Raw genomic sequence first — 17,119 nt, 5'->3', positions numbered from 1 at the left:
TTTAGCAGGTTTTGAAACTGGATGACTTGGGCCTTCAGCCTCCAACTAGGAGTGCTGAGTATAGTCTTGGCTTTGCTACATTCATGGGTGGGGGAGATTCAGCTTAAAAAAAGTGATTATGCTTTAATATGGTTAAAATATTCGGGGAATATTTAGATGTGTATAAGATTTTACATCAATTACATTTTCTTTTGACATATTATTTTGCTGTGAAAACACAGAATTTGGGCAACTTTGATTTAGTAATGGAGGTAGACATTTCTCTGAGAATATTTCTAATTGGTATTTTTTTCTTTATTTCTATCTCAATATTTTAACTCTATTGATTTAATTTCTATATAGTATGTAATATACCTATTGTCCAGAAACAATTTACTATGAATCATTATTGTGCATTGAACTAACCAAGATATATTTGGATATATGTCATTCTGTCTGGTTTAAAAAGTGAAAACATATATTACTTAAAAATAAACTACATCTGTGTTCAAATCCTTTATTAAAAGAACTCTTCTTGCTCAGGATATTGCATATTATGTAGGAATATTACATATTGTGATTACCAAGAATTTTTAAAATATAATTTTTTCAGTTAGCAACTTTTAAGTATACTATCTTAAATAGTTTTAACTACCAATGTTTGTTCTAAAGATGTATTTTAATAACATAACCTAAATATCCCCTTCTTTCCAGTGATGCATAAAATGTTCTTTGTTTATTAACAAAATCTTTATTCCTAAGAATTGGCAATTTCAAGAAATGAAAAGAGCATTATTAACTAGTACAGCATTTTACTGTTTTGTTAATTCAAAGTAGTTTTTTTGAATTCACCATCACCACTTTTATGTACATGTTCTATCCTAGAGATTGTGACCTCTTTAATAGTTATTTATATTATTATGCAACTGAAGCTCTCTTTACTCATTTTTCTTTCTCTCCTCTTTCCTTTAACATGCTGCAGTAGCTAACATATTATGGAGAGAAGAAGGTACTAAATTCCATTATTTTTATATTGTGATTATTTTGCTTAATTTTTAATGGATTTATTGACTATCAATTTTAATAATTACCTTATTCATTTTTATGTTGACTAAATATTTTTGTTTTATTATAAATAGGTATTCTTTTGTAAACCTGATACCATTAGAAATATTTATTACTCTTTATCAGTTTGATTTATTATTGATATATAACCATATATATGATATATAACCATATATATGATATATAACCATATAAATGAAGTACATTATAATATATTGAAATGCTTTTAAGAATTTAAAATTAAGTCAAAGAAATAAAAGCAAACTTAAACATAACTTCCGTATAAACCCTGATTTAGATTAGAAAAAAATTATAAAAACCATTGCCTTATCAAGGGAATGTAATAAATTATTTAAGAAAGTGGGTTGTAAACTTGAAAGATCTAGATTCAAATCTGGTCTCCACAGCTCTGTAACCAAAGGCCTCTTTATGTCCCAATTTTCTTATCTGAAAAATAAGGATAGTTGTTTATAATCAGTAGGGCTACTACCAGTTCCTTAAATATAGGCTACACTCTATAAACAGCATCCACTTCCATTTATTATTATTATTATTATTATTATTTTTATTCGTAAAGACTGGGAAGAATGTGTTTGACCAGGTACTCACGTGCTTTAGTTAAATTTTTAGGAGCAAAATGCAATAAGTCATCATTATAGTTCTGGTAAACAATGACCAAAATGTTGCCTCCTAATCCATTCTAGACAAACTTTCTCCTCCCTGATTATAGTTTCCCATATGAACTGGAGTCACTGCCACCTGTGAGGGCCTTGTCTCATAAGCTTCAAGTAATTTGCGAATTGAAGCATCTCAGTTTTGTTCTCAATGATGAGGCACACCACCATTTTTCCCCCTTGATATTTGTTGCTTCTGAAATCTTTTGTATAGGCTTCTTCAAGGTCTGGTTTACTAAAGAGATTCTGGTGTGACTATGCCTTCTCATTTTATTCCACTTAAGATATTTCACATTTGAACATACAAATGTAGTCATTACTAAAACTAACATTAATAAATCTATTAAACAACATTTCTTTATATCTCTTCCCTCTTGAGATTAAACAAATATATCTCTGGGCATTTTAAAAATTGATTTCATGTTATCATCATAATAGAAAGAACAAAACCTAAGTAGTCAGAGATCAGGTAGCACAGTTCTGGCTTTGCTGGTTAATTGCTGGTAAAAACTGGATGTGTTATTTTACCTTTCTGAGCCAGATTTTTCTAACACATTGCTTGAAATACAGTTGACACTTTCCTTATAAAATTGTGATATGTAAATGTCCTTAAAGTATGTAAAATAACATTTTCTTATAATTTGACTAGCAACCATGAACATTATTATAATTTTAATATGTAATAATAATATCATATTCTTCAGACTACTTTTAATGTGGTTGTTTTTTTTAGATTTTATTTATTTATTTGACAGAGAGAGACAGTGAGAGAGGGAACACAAGCAGGCGGAGTGGGAGAGGGAGAAGGAGGCTTCCCACAGAGCAGGGAGCCTGATGCGGGGCTCCATTCCAGAACCCCAGGATCATGACCTGAGCCGAAGGCAGACGCTTAACGACTGAGCCACCCAGGCGCCCCTCTTCAGGCTACTTTTAAAAATATGAGACCTCCAGATTAATTAAAATCACCCTGATATTCATTATATGAAACCATTTTTATCTATATAAAATGTTCTTCTGTTAGGTTTTTTAACATGTATGCTCTCAATAATTATTCTCCATCAATCAATGATTTGCTTACTCTTCATAACTTTGTTTGACAGAGAATATGTCCTTGAGAAATAATAGTTATTTAGTATATTTTGCAGATAGTTTTAAGACATATATAATAAATACCTTTGGGTAAAGTTTTTATTTTTGGGGGGGTCAAGTTTTTAAATCTTTTATTTCATGTGCAATTGTCATCAGGGTCCTTTGTTGTTTCTTAGAATAAACAAGATTTAACATAATAGACTTGAGAAAACAATATGCCTGATTTAAATTCATAAGAATCTGTAAATTATTTTTTACAATGCCACAGTTATTGGCAAGGCATTACAATTAGAAATGATTGCATGTAATAATAGTAGTGGTGGCCAGAGATAATAGACCACCTTGAGGAATCACCGAATCCTAACAGTATATACAATTATTTCATAAAAAGTAATTAAAATAATAGCTAACTAAAACTTCCAAAAACTTTTTTTACCTTTATTTTTAAAGGATAGAATAATAACAAATACGAACTACATAATTCCAAGATCTATTCTCATTTCCACCGTAGTAATGTTTTCTCTTTGCATGCTTGCCTCTTTACCATGGCCAAGAGAAATTTATCCCAGAGAGAACCAACTGGGAAATTCCAATTTCAGGCATTCAAAGATAAATATTGGAAAGATAGTTAAAAATGATAAACTTCTCATAATGTCATTGTACTTATAAGCAATTATTAAAACCATAAAATTTTGTTTAGCTGAAGAATTATTTTTTAAACATGAGCATCAGAATCTAGCTTAATCAGGACTTTGTAACCTAAATTGATTTTACTAATTTAATATGTATTATCTTCGGAATCTCATGGATATTTAAGCTTGAAACACAGAGTCCACTACTTCTCTGCGTTCTTCTTCCAGTTCTTTTCCAGTCATCATTGTGGTTTGCAGGAGTGCAGAAAGACATTGTTAAAAGAGGAAATATGTCACTCACTTATTGACAAATATTTTAAAGAGCCTATTAAATGCAAAACACTTTGAAAATACTGGAAATATAAAGATAGGAATATTGTCCCTAAAGAAAATTTTGATCTAGTAAGTTAAAGTCTTAATCATTCTTATTGATAACTAATTTTACTATATGATTTGAAAATATACATTAGAAGATCCACTGTTTGGTTTCCTTCTACAATATTTTTTATGATCTTGTAATAAAATATAATCTAATAAAGTACATCTTAAAGTTTATTTAGTTGACAACAGTTTAGGAATATATTTTATGGTCTTAATAATACATGTTTTGATTTAGATAAGCACTAAAATAAAGAACTTTAAGCCATTTTACTCATTGATGAATTAATCTTAACTTGAATATGCTAAGTTCAAGCTCAAAGGAGAGATGTAAGATGGTTCACTAATAGTATAGTATTTCCTAAATTTGTTATAACATGGAATTATTTTGATGAATATAGGATCAATATTGAATATATATATATAAAGATTACTTCAGGAAAAACTGAATGGATATGACATCTAATGCTTTGAAAGCCAAACAAATAATTTCTATGTTTATAAAAATTGAATGTCCCTTCTATTCCTTGTAAATATTTATGAATCTATTCACATGAAAATATAGAAAAGATTCATGTAAATCACTATATTAGTCAGGCTCATTGACACCTACCAATAAAATGCAAATAGAAATTACAGGGAAATCTGGGGCACCTGGGTGACTCAGTCGGTTAAGTGACTGCCTTTGGCTCAGGTCATGATCCTGGAGTCCCGTGATCGAGTCCCGCATCGGGCTCCCTGCTCAGCAAGGAGCCTGCTTCTCCCTCTAACTCTCCCCCGTTTCATGTACTATCTTTCTCTCTCTCATTCTCACTCTCTCAAAATAAATAAATAAATCTTTAAAAAAAAAAGAAATTACAGGGAAATCTTACAACAAAGATTATATGTTACACTGTAATCTGATTAGCTTTGTGACCTATAATGTCACGAAAGTGGGGGAAAGGGAATATGGCAAGCATGTCAGTTTTTAAGTTCTTCAGCCTGAAATTACTCACATTTCACTGGCTAGACTATTATACTTGCAAGGGAGGTTGGGAAATACAGCCTAATATATACCACCTTTGTAAGTTCCATAAGCTTCTCAAATTTATTTTTAGAGAAAAGAAATGCTGAGATTCTCAGGACCAGATTACTGCTTCACGGTAATATTGATGAATTATTTAAAATGAAAAAATTTTCAGAGCGTTAAGGCTCCTGAATGCATTAAGCTTAGAAAGTCATAGCATTGTGGAGACGTAGAGACCATGCCTTCTAACAATCAGTACATGATGCCAATTAAATCGTGATCAAGTTCTCGGTATTTTCATTAGCCAGTCCACTATCGTTGCTTTAAATACTAACCTCAACCTAAACTTTTTAGTGTTTTATATTCTTTCATTAAAAAGGTTTTCAAATCAAAATTGTGATCTGACGACATATACCCATTTGCAGATATATGTGTATATACATACACATAAATATGTATATATATGCTAGATGTATACATACATACATTTATACACATGGGTACATATATAATTAAATATATGACCCCAACTAACATTAATTATATAGCACAAATACTCTATTATAACCTTTGCTATGTTAATCGTTAAATGTGAAATTAATCATGCAGATTTGCACTCAGCTTTTTCAGCAGATCTTTGGAAGTTCAGGAAATGGTATACTGACTCAAATGGACTGATTTTATTTATTTATTTATTTTTTAAGATTTTATTTATTATTTGAGAGAGAGAGAATGAGAGATAGCACAAGAGGGAAGAGGGTCAGAGGGAGAAGCAGACTCCCTGCTGAGCAGGGAGCCCAATGTGGGACTTGATCCCGGGACTCCAGGATCATGACCTGAGCCAAAGGCAGTCGCTTAACCAACTGAGCCACCCAGGCGTCCATCAAATGGACTGATTTTAGATAACATCACTCTGACCAGGCAAATAGCACCTAGTTGCTGGATTAATAGTGGCTGATAAAGAGCTTGATACAAACACTCACTTTCTCGCAAGAATTAAATAGTTTTATTTTAGTTGAACATAATATAAAGATCTTTTTGAGGTGCAGTGAAATGATGCTACTTTGTGTGTAAAAAAGTTTTTATCTCCAAAGACAAAGTTACAAAACATGGGAATATTCATGAGCCAACAATCTTTCCCCGCTAAGTTATTCAAGATGAGAAACACAAAAGTGAAAAGAATAAAGTCAACTAATGAAGGACTTTATAACATTAAAACTTATTGAATTATCTTTCATTGGTTACCAAATCACGGCATCTCATGATTATAATTTGCTCTTGACCATAACTTAAATCCTAAAGCAATAGCAATTTAAATCAGAGGAAGACAAATATCACCACAAAATATCTTTCATTATTGACTATCTTTTGTTATTGTTGTCCATCCTGTAATTAGAAATTAACCACATTTTATCATTGATATAAATGATGTAATATATATGCTATATATAAGAAATAATATCATTATATTATCACGATATGCTGTTATTCATGAGCAGCAATCCTAAGGATTGAGACAGACATGTGCATTGCATCTATTTTTTTCTCAGCCCATTCACTTATTTAAAGGTGCAGTATTGATTAGAAAATCCTCTGGGAAATACTTCCCTCTTACAAGAATGGAAGTAATTCTTACTTGTGTCCTTTCTCTGTAGAGAAAGAAAAGGCAAAAAGAAAACTCACAAGGAACAAACAAATTATGGATCACTTTCTGGAGCCACTGTACTCCATTAGATTAACAATCGACCCTGAAAAGACAAAGTACATGTGTCTATCTTCACTGGGGGATGAAAAAGAAACTAGAGGCTGCATATATTGCCGATCTTTACTGTGACGAGAGTGGTGAAGCTTTTAACTACAGCTAGGGACATTTGTAATATCCTGCAATACAATGCATGAATGAAGAGAGAACTGTAATTGAAACCTACATGGTTATTAAACTTTTTGGGACTCAGAACCACTTTGCATTCTTCAAAATTATTGAGAACTCAAAAGCTTTTGTTTATCTGGGTTATTCCTATCCACCAATATTTACCATATTAGAAATAAAACAGAGAAACATTAAAGATATTTTATTAATTTATTGAAAATAACCATAATAGATTCATTATAAGTACCCATAAATAACACAGTTTTAAGGCTATATTTTAAAAAATGAAGATACGCTGTTTTTCATTTTGCAAATCTTTTTAATGTCTGACTGAATAGAAGATGCTGGATGCCTATATCTGCTTCTGCACTAAATAGTTGTGCTATCACTCATTACATCATATGTCATGTAGCCTGTCAAAAGGTACACTCTAAAACATTTGGAAGAATCTAATTTGTGAGAATGAGAGAGAAAAATGCAAATGACACCTTAGTATTATTACGAAAATAGTTTTGACTTTGCAGACCCCCTGAAAGGATTAACTATGAGAATTGCCTACTAGGAAATGAAGTTGATCTTTTATCAGGCTCATAGATTCATAGAATTTGATATCATAGAAAACTGAAATGTAGTAGTATATCTCACAGTATAGATTTGAGGAAAAAATGGAAACAGAAATCAAAATCTGGTTATATACCATTTCACCAATTTTTATTAATGTTTAAAGAGAAGAGATAATGTCTGCCATAAAAATAGCGACAGTACCATTTTTTGAAATTTTACTATGTGCCAGTCACTCTGCTAAATGTTTTACTTTCCCCAACAAATTTGATTCTTACAATAGCTGTATGACATAAGTATAATTATTATCTCCAAACTTGAGATGGGGAAATTATGACATAGACTGAATAACTTTCCTATGGTACAATAGTGAGGTGTAGAGCCATGATTGGCCTCTGAGCTGTTCAAAACCAGAGAATGGAGTTTATCTCTCTGTTACATTCTCCCATCCAAAAAAAAAAAAGTTTGGACATGGAAATTTAACAGCTGTAGTGAACATACACTAATACATTATTATTTTATTTAAATATTATTTTATTTAAATAAATAAATTTAAATTTAAATTTATTTAAATTATTTTAAATATATATTAAATTAAATTAAATATATATATTATATTTATATATTTAATATATAATTATATATTATAATTATATGTATAATATATAATATATATTATATGTATAATATATAATATAATATGTAATATATAATAATAATATATAAGCACGCCTGGGTGGCTCAGTTGGTTAAGTGACTGCCTTTGGCTCAGGTCATGATCCTGGAGTTCTAGGATCAAGTCCCGCATCGGGTTCCCTGCTCAGCAGGGAGTCTGCTTCTCCCTCTAACCCTCCCTCCTCTCATGTGCTCTCTCTCTCTCTCTCTCTCTCATTCTCTCTCTCAAATAAATAAATAAAATCTTAAAAAATAATAATAATATATAAAATATATATAATAATAACATATAATATATACTTATATATATTATATATAATTATAAATAAATTAAATATATATTAAATAAATTTATTTAAATTTAATTAAATTTAAATAAAGCTAATGAATGCTCCAAATGAAAATCTGCTTATGCCTTTAATTTCTCACATCTTCATTATCAGGTACTTTATATTATTCTGTGCCCAGTGTAATCATAATAAATGTATATAGGTATAATATTATAGCAGTAAATTTAAAAAGAAACATCTGTATCATATATTCAGATAATGAGTTCTGCTGCTAAAACCTACAGAAAACTTGATTTAAAAAATTTCTCTAGCCAAGGGGTGCTTGGGTGGCTCAGTCAGTTAAGCTCAGAGTATGATCCCAGGGTCCTGACATCCAGCCCCCACACTGGGCTCCCTCCTCAGCGGGGAGTCTGCTTCTTCCTCTGCCCTTTCCCTTCCCCCTGTTCATGTTTGCTTTCTCTCTCTCAAATGGATAAATAAAATCTTTAAAAAAAAATTTCCCTAGCCAAAAAAAAAAAAGGTAAACATACCTCTTGTGGTTAGCAAGAGGAGGAATTCATAGACGACTCTAAGGGTATACATAAAATTTTAATTCATAGCAGAATGATTAAAAGATACTTATTTTATAATTACTATTTTAGCTAATATATTTATATATGGTATTTTTTTGTCATTACTATTCATCAACATTGAAAAGCTTTATTTCCACTGAAAACATTAAAGTTCAAAAACAAAGTAAACCTTGCATAATGAAATCTGTATTTCTTCAATAACCTGTAACTTGGAAAGTGGTTCATGCTTTATAAAAACGCTGAATGTGTAACTCATATAAAAAGTAAGAAAATAGACTTGAGATTTGAACAAGTGATTTGGATGGATTAACTGGGTTTTAGAGGAAAATACAGCTCAGAAATTTCATCAGTGCAACAATGCAGTGGAATCCCACTGACTGTATTTTGTACAGATTATGGTAATTAACACAATGAAAGTGTCCATTTGCATAAGGGCAGAAATATTTCAGGGAACTTTGTAGTCTGGACCTACAGTATTTGTCAGCTTCAAACACATTCGAATTCCTGATTGGGGAGCAGAATTTTGCAGCTGCTGAAGGAAAGGAGAGGCATGTTCATTAAAAATTTTAGGAGCTTTGTAAAAAATCATCAAACATAGTATGTAACTGACACAGCTGAAAAATAGGTACCCCATTGCGATCTGGTCGTATTCCCAAGTTTCAACAACCTATACTGTTAAATTGATAGTCACTGACATGTAGTCCTATGTTAGCGTTGACATGGAAGCTTGCTGATAAGAATCGATTGTTTTTGAGTAAAAACTGACTTTTTAAGGTTTTATCTTTTGGGCATAGAACTTACATTCCTTTATGCAAGACTATAATTATAAATAAGAACTGACAACTACTAAATTTATTTTATGAAAAATATGACTTGAATTTAGTTTTTGTGAGTTTTTCTATTGTTCAGGAATATTCCATCATAATGTAGTGCTCTCTGGAATTATAATACATAATTAACTAATAAAGATTGCATGTTTTAAAATATGAGTGCTATCAAATATTTATAAAACAATAAGATGTGTCAAAACAATCTGGAGTCACTTAAAATGCATAAGCATATTATATAGAAATAATTTCATGTGCTAAAAGAAAATTATAGCCACTATGTATAAACACGAATAAAGTCATAATTATGCTTGAATACATTTGCCTCTAAATCATAAGAATAGATGGATATATGGCTTGACGGACAAAGTTGGAGACTTATTTTTTATTAACCAGGAACATATTTAATAAGAGTAAATATGGTTTAAGTTGAATAAACAAATATTTTTATGAATCAGTACACCTTTATCATGGTCCTCAGGCTTGACTTAATAAACCTTGCAGATATTATCAATCAAAATGAAAATGATGCTTGGGGAATTTGTGTATTTAAATAAAATCTTTCTTTTTATCAATATTTTTAGAATGTAAACCTTTTAAGCAGCAATGGTTTGGCTTTTCAAACTACCAAGATTTGAATATCATTACTTATCTTTTAAAGAACACATGCTCTCATTGAATGGTGTATGCTATATTTAGACTGAGTAAATATCATTGTACAAACCAGTACAGCTGGGCAAGAGAACGGGTGAGGACCAGAAAAGGAAAGGACTGTATGCGCTTAGGTCTGGCCATGTTGGAACAAAGCAGAAGCAGAGGAGACAAAGAGAACAGGAATATATGGAATATACAGATGCTCCCCAGGTGCAGGCATCAGTTAACCCCAACTGCATTCCAGCTGTCAAATTGTAGTGTCCTGTGCCCGTTTTGTGTGGTTTGATAAAGAAAGTGAGATGAATTGCTGAGATATCATACACCCAAATCTGTAGTGTGAACAAAATCAAAAGTATGATTTAAATCATTACTCAGATTTTTCTAAGACAGTAAATTCATACAAGTTTTAAAATATAGAAATAGATCCCAAACTTTGCCGGTATACAACTGAAATCAAAGACCTCTATGGAGGATTACGTTTACAAAGGGTATTTTAGGAAAATATATATTCTCCAAAATCTGGAGGACTTGGTCTTTTTGTTTTTAATAGTCTTTATGTGAACTAAATTTCTACAAAGAATGAAATTCTATTTTCCCTAGGGAATTCTAATAAAAATATACAATAAATATAATTCTTCAAAAATATTTTTATTCTGTAATCAACACCTAAATTAAATGGGAGATGGTCTCAGACATAATCTATGTATCAAAGAGTTTATAAAATTCATTTTTTATCTGAAATATTTATTGAATTATGTTAAATAAATCACTGAATTGCAGGTTAGGGAGAATAAAGTAGAATGTCTGCATAATATCAGAAAGTTGCTTTGGTGTATGGTAAAGCCTTCATGGTTTGCTTTATTAACATTACACAACTTTACAAATCGATCTCCTGCTGGTATTATGAAGAGCACTGAGTTTGGGTTGTAAAGTTTTCTGATAATTTTATTTTGAAATTTTGAATGTGTTTTTATTCCTAAGGTCTGGGAATTGGGAACATGTTCTATGTTTTTTATGAAGATGGAATCAAAGTGATACAACCGATAGAATGTGAATTTCAGAGGCACATTAAGCCTAGTGAAAAGCTCCTCGGATTTCAGGTAAGTATTTAAAAACTTCCTTTGCAGTTTTATGCTGCAGTTTTGTTAAGTAGAATTATATTTAGGAAACACAATGAAATCCATGCATATATAAGATATTTGGGGAGGAGAATATTAAAACTGTGATACTGGGTGTTATTCTATACCGGTTTAATATGTGAGGAGGAAAGATGGTATGTTCTGGATTCCTAATTACTTGTTGTAATTAAAATAAAGGCAATAGAAGTGAAATACATAGAATGAACACAGAGTAATAACTTTACTCCTTAATTTAGAATGTCTCACATTTTTGGAGGCAATGGTTACTTTAACAAAATGAAAGATAATAGCATGCAAATAATCTGATGGGAAATTGGGGTCTATTAGTTGCTTTATAAATATTGATTCCCTTTTATTTTTCATCTCATTTTTATGAGGTCTCAATGGAATGAATACTTTAGATTTATAGAGACAAATATTAATTCTTTATTTATGTGTACCTTGCCCATCCCAGAAAGTTTTTTTTCTGTAAAATATTGGTACAGCATTCAGAAAGTAAAATAATATCTTAACAAAATAGGTATTGATTATATGTATTAGAGACTGTATTTTAATAAGATAACAATAAATTGTAATTATTTTAGATTGCCATAGCTATATGTATCTCTCCACATAAACATGTATACATCCAAAATATGTAATATTAAAGTAACTATGTTATTTATGTGTTCACACACAAGTTTGAACATGTACCAAACACCCAAAATAAAATAAGATATTGGTAGACCTCGTCATGGAACCTCTCTTGATATATAATATAAAAATAAAAATAAAAATAAGTAAAAAACACATTGATAGTTGCTCTCAAAAGTACAAATCTGACATTTCTTACTCTTTTTGCTTACTCTTTCATTAGAGTATTAAATTCTTTATAAATTTTTGTTTTATATAATATAGGAAAGCTAACTTATCCTTATATTTTCTTTCATTTTGCATTATGCATTCTTAGCATAAACTCATATATAGGATGAATATAAGATTTCCATAGGCTTGATTTGGAAACTCTGATGCAGTAAATTAGTTCTTCATAACTATCCTTGCTTTGACACTCACTGTTTTTAGTGTTTCATTTTTAAGGTTGGCATGGCCATGAAATATGAGCAAAATAAATATTTAATGCCATTGTTTAGATTTTTTACTTTGAATTCCTATTTTCAGCCTAGCCAGTGTTGTTGTCATATATTGATATATGGAGACAACAATTTACACTTTAAAGCTATGCCCTAAAATAATAAGAAAAAAAATATATGGGTGAGATAAGATAGTCCAGCTTCCTTCCAGATATTTTATAGGAAAAGACGTCTTACTTTAAATAAAGGAAATAATTTAACTCAATATGTCTATGATTGTTTAAAAGAAATGAAACCATGTTAGGGTGCCTGGGTGGCTCAGTCAGTTAAGCATCCAACTCTTGTTTTCTGGTCAGGTCATGGTCTCATGGGTCATGAGATGGAGCCCCTTGTTGGGCTCCATGCTTAGCACGAAGTCTGCTTGAAGGTTCTCACCCTCTGCCCCTCCCAACACTGGTGTGCACGTGCATGTGATCACGCTCTCTTTCTCTCAAAAAAATAAATAAATCTTTAAAATAAAATAAAATAAATGAAACCATTTTTAATTTAAAAGTATTTCAGTTATAAGCTAAATTGCTAAATGGAATTATCATCTTTGCTAAGCTATAGTTTAACAAGTAAGACAACATTTTAAATTGCATATACTATTTTGTTTTGTTTTATAATCATATAACTAAGACCATTTTGAATAAGGTACATATGAGTGTGTAAATAAATAAATGCATATAAGAAAATATAAATATTTGCTTGTGATAAAACAAATCATGCAATTTTATACCACATTCATATTTTCATAAAAACATTATGGATGAAAAATCTGGGTTAACACACAGATATAGGAAATATAGCATCAAAATGATTTAAATCAAAGCAAAATAATTTTGCAGAGTATATATCTGAGTCCTATAGGACCAGCAGTTTTGTAGCTGACACAGATGTGTTGGTTATATCGCAGAATTTGAAACTTCGGTTATTAACACTAATAAGATAATCTGGGGAATCCATACTTTTCATTACAAAACTGTCACCTCATGAATTTGATTTGCAAATGTAAAGACAAAGAATTTTCTTTCTACATTACAAGTGGGCTATTCCAGAGTACCGGTTAATGGTTTAATGCAATTTGGTTCAATGCAAACCTTAAAGAATGTGCTTTTTTAGAACATGTCTTAATGGCTTCGGATGAGTTAATTTAACTATATAGGATCTAAAGCTTAAAAAGCAAGCAAAAACTTGATGTGACACTTTTGTGACATGTCTGGACAATAGGGATGTGAGTTTACTTACCTGAATTTCTCTTTTTAAAGCTTTTGAATACATAGACTTCCCCTAAAACAACTAAAGTTGAAACTACATAGGATTATGTTTATCTATCTTTCTCTATATATCTGGCTATATATAGTGAGAAATTACATACATATGTATATAAATTATATATAATTTTCTATAAATATTAAAAATTGAAGAAGTGAAAACCAACCCCATGATGACAGACTTCACTCATTTCCTTCAACCTGAGAACCCTTATCTGCAAGCATACATCAACAATGAGTGTCAAAGCAAGGATAGTTATGAAGAACTAATTTATTGCATCAGATTTTCCAAATTACAGCCTATAGACATCTTATATTCATCCTATATATGAGTTTATGCTAAGAATTTATAATGCAAAATGAAAGAAAATATAAGGATAAGTTAGCTATCTATATTATATAAAACAAAAATTTACAAATATTTTAATACTCTAATGGAAGAGTAAGCAAAAAGAATAAGAAATGTCAGATTTGTACTTTTGAAAGCGACTATCAATGTGTTTTTTATTTTTTTTAAAGATTTATTTATTTATTTTAGAGAGTGAGAGAGTATGAGTGGTGAGAGTGTCAGAGAGAGAGGGAGAGAATCTTCAACCACACTCCACACTGAGTGCAGAGCCTGACACAGGGCTGGATCTCATCACTCTGAGATGGTGACCTGAGCCAAAAAAAGAGTGGGCTGCTTAACTGACTGAGCCCCCAATGTGTGGTTTTTAAACTTATGGCCTTTATTTTGCTTTGGATGTTGACATTAAAGCACAAATACATTTCAGCTGACCAATATATTTTTTAAAGCATTGGGAATAATATTGAAAATTGTGACTTAGCTAAAACCATGTCCTGCTTATAATCTGTTAAATGCAGAATATAAAGACATTCAATGAATACAAAAAAAGAAAGGCAGATTTCCTATGTAATTAACATAGTCCATATACATGAAATAAAGAAATATATATGAATACAGCAAATAAACTTTATTTCGTATTGCTCTGTTATTTTATATTCCTAAATAATTATTTCTTATGCGAAGCTATTTTGTTTTCTGTTTAAACACAAGAGAGATGCCAATTTCAGAGAGTGTAAGCTATCTGGTGTTACATTTCTAGATTTACATTTCTAATTATAAAATAATGTCCTGAGGAAATTGTTGAGTATTATGTAAAGAGAAAACTTTTCTCCAGAGAAACAGAACAAATAGAATTAATAGCTGTATCTATATTTCACTCTCTCTGGCTATCATTATCTTTATCCCCATCTCCATCTATCTCTGTCTCTGTCTCTGTCTCTATCTCTATCTTTTTATTTCAAGAAATTGTCTCAGGTGATGGGGGGCGGCAAGTCTGAAACCCCTAGGGCAGGACAGCCAGCAGGAAATTCATGTAAGAGTGGTTGTAGTCTGGAGTCTGAAATGGACAGATGAGGCCGGTAGCGTGGAAACTCAGACACCAACTGATATTGAAGCCTTGAGTCAGCAATCTGTAGGCAGACTGGAAACTCAAGCAGATTTCTGTGTGGAAGTCTTGAGGAAGAATTCCATCTTTGGGAAAACTCATTCTTATCTTAGGGCCTTCAGTCGATTGGATGAGACCCACTCACATTATGGAAGGTGATCTGTTTTGCTTAAAGAACAAGTGTGTTAATCACCTCTAAACAACTTTACCACAACATCTAGATTGGTGCTCGCCTAAACAACTGGGCACCATAGCCTATTCATAGCCCAGTTAACATAAAATTAACCATCACATCTTACTATCTCTTTTAGTCAAGGGCCTATTTAATTTATGTTTGTATTCCCGACATGTTGAGTACAGTGCCTTACACATGGCAGATAGTCAAACAACATTTGTTAAATGAATTTAATGAAAACTTCATTGCTTAGAGCCTTGGGCTATTCATTCTTTTATGCATTCTCGAAGTTTTAACCTGTATACGTCTAATTTCTTCCTCACCTTAATATTGTTCTTTACAGTTCCCACCAAACAGTGCTCTTCTAATATGCTTGTGAAAAATGTTTCATAGAATAATTTATCCATGAACTTTTTAAGGGTATATATAACCTCATGGGTCTATTAATTCAGGATCACATAGTCAAAAAGTACTGTGCAAATATGCTGTATAAGATAGTTTGGAGTTCTATAACAGAAAAAGAAAAGCTACTTCCTTGGGATTTTAGAAGATAAATCTCTTGAGTGAGAGTAGTAGAAGTGAGTCTTTTGGAATTATTTCTTCCCATGAAAAGATTAAACATAAATATAATATTTTTCAAAGTCATTGTTGGTATTAAGAGAATGGCAATACAATTTCCAGTATAACTCATTAGTTAGTAACATTTAGATAAAAACTGAAATACTTAGCATATAGAATTTTACATCAAACATCTTGGAAGATGCTATTTGCTTGCTTTAAATAAAAATTCAATTTTGGTGCAATGTCAGATTACATCGGTTTCAGCTTTTGATAGTAAGTTGGTGAGGATTCATGCAACATGGTTTAGTTATACTTTCATCTCCTTTTTCTTTTCTTTTTTGTTATATAGCCTTAGTAGATAACACTCTTGCTTTATTTATCCTAGTTGTACCCACAATTTCATCTTGTCCCGTACGGTATGAACTTTAAGCAAACAGAATTCTCTCCCAGACTTATGAATCCAGAATGCAAACTGAAATGGGTTAAAAAAAAACGATTAAATTGCAAGCTCAAGGATGATGGGCTTTTTCAAGATGGCTAACTTTTCCACTCCTCTGGTTTTCACCTATTTTGTCATCTTTAGCTACCATTCTTCTAATTTTTAATACTTTTTAATTCCATTCCTTCTGTGTTTGCTTAGTAGAGCTCTAGCTGCTGTTCTTCACACACACCATGGTGCTATTTATTCTTTCATGGGTACTAGAAGAGCTTAAATGAAAATCACACGTATCTTATCATGCATGGGTCTTATATTTGGAGACATGGAAGTTTTATTACTGGTTTTAATGGTAATTTAAATGGTGCTGAACTGCAGGGGAACATACTTTCTAGAGGAAGTCTGATGTGAATCGCCTCTAAAATGCCTGTTTTCTAGGTTTGGAATTCCCACATATGAAAATTACTTTACTTTTATAAATAAATACTGCTAGTACTCTAGTAGAGTGGAGTTGGTCCTTAGGAACAGATTGTGTACAGTGTTCTGAATACTTAGATATCAAGAAATTGAAGCTGAAATTAGAAATAGGAAAAGACAACTGTGCACATTTCTTTCTCTTTTGGTGGTCTCCCTTACCTTAAGCACTGCAGCTTTCTGGGCATTTATCCGTTCCCTTACTTATCCCTCCACATTTCCCTTTTT

The 17,119-nt window shown here is 31.2% G+C and overlaps 1 protein-coding gene across 2 annotated transcripts in view; it reads left to right on the top strand.

Moving 5' to 3' along the window:
* Positions 1–17,119, top strand: part of FSTL5 (follistatin like 5) — a 741,602-nt gene that overhangs the window by 627,522 nt on the left and 96,961 nt on the right. For both annotated transcript variants that reach the window (XM_027597352.2, XM_027597351.2), the window contains exons 11-12: positions 962–988; positions 11,254–11,372. In XM_027597352.2, coding sequence (XP_027453153.2) covers positions 962–988; positions 11,254–11,372 — 146 coding nt within the window. The remainder of the gene's footprint in view (positions 1–961; positions 989–11,253; positions 11,373–17,119) is intronic.

Source organism: Zalophus californianus, chromosome 2 (assembly GCF_009762305.2).
Source record: "Zalophus californianus isolate mZalCal1 chromosome 2, mZalCal1.pri.v2, whole genome shotgun sequence".
Taxonomy (NCBI): Eukaryota; Metazoa; Chordata; class Mammalia; order Carnivora; family Otariidae; genus Zalophus; species Zalophus californianus.
This window is presented reverse-complemented; position numbering and strand designations above follow the sequence as displayed.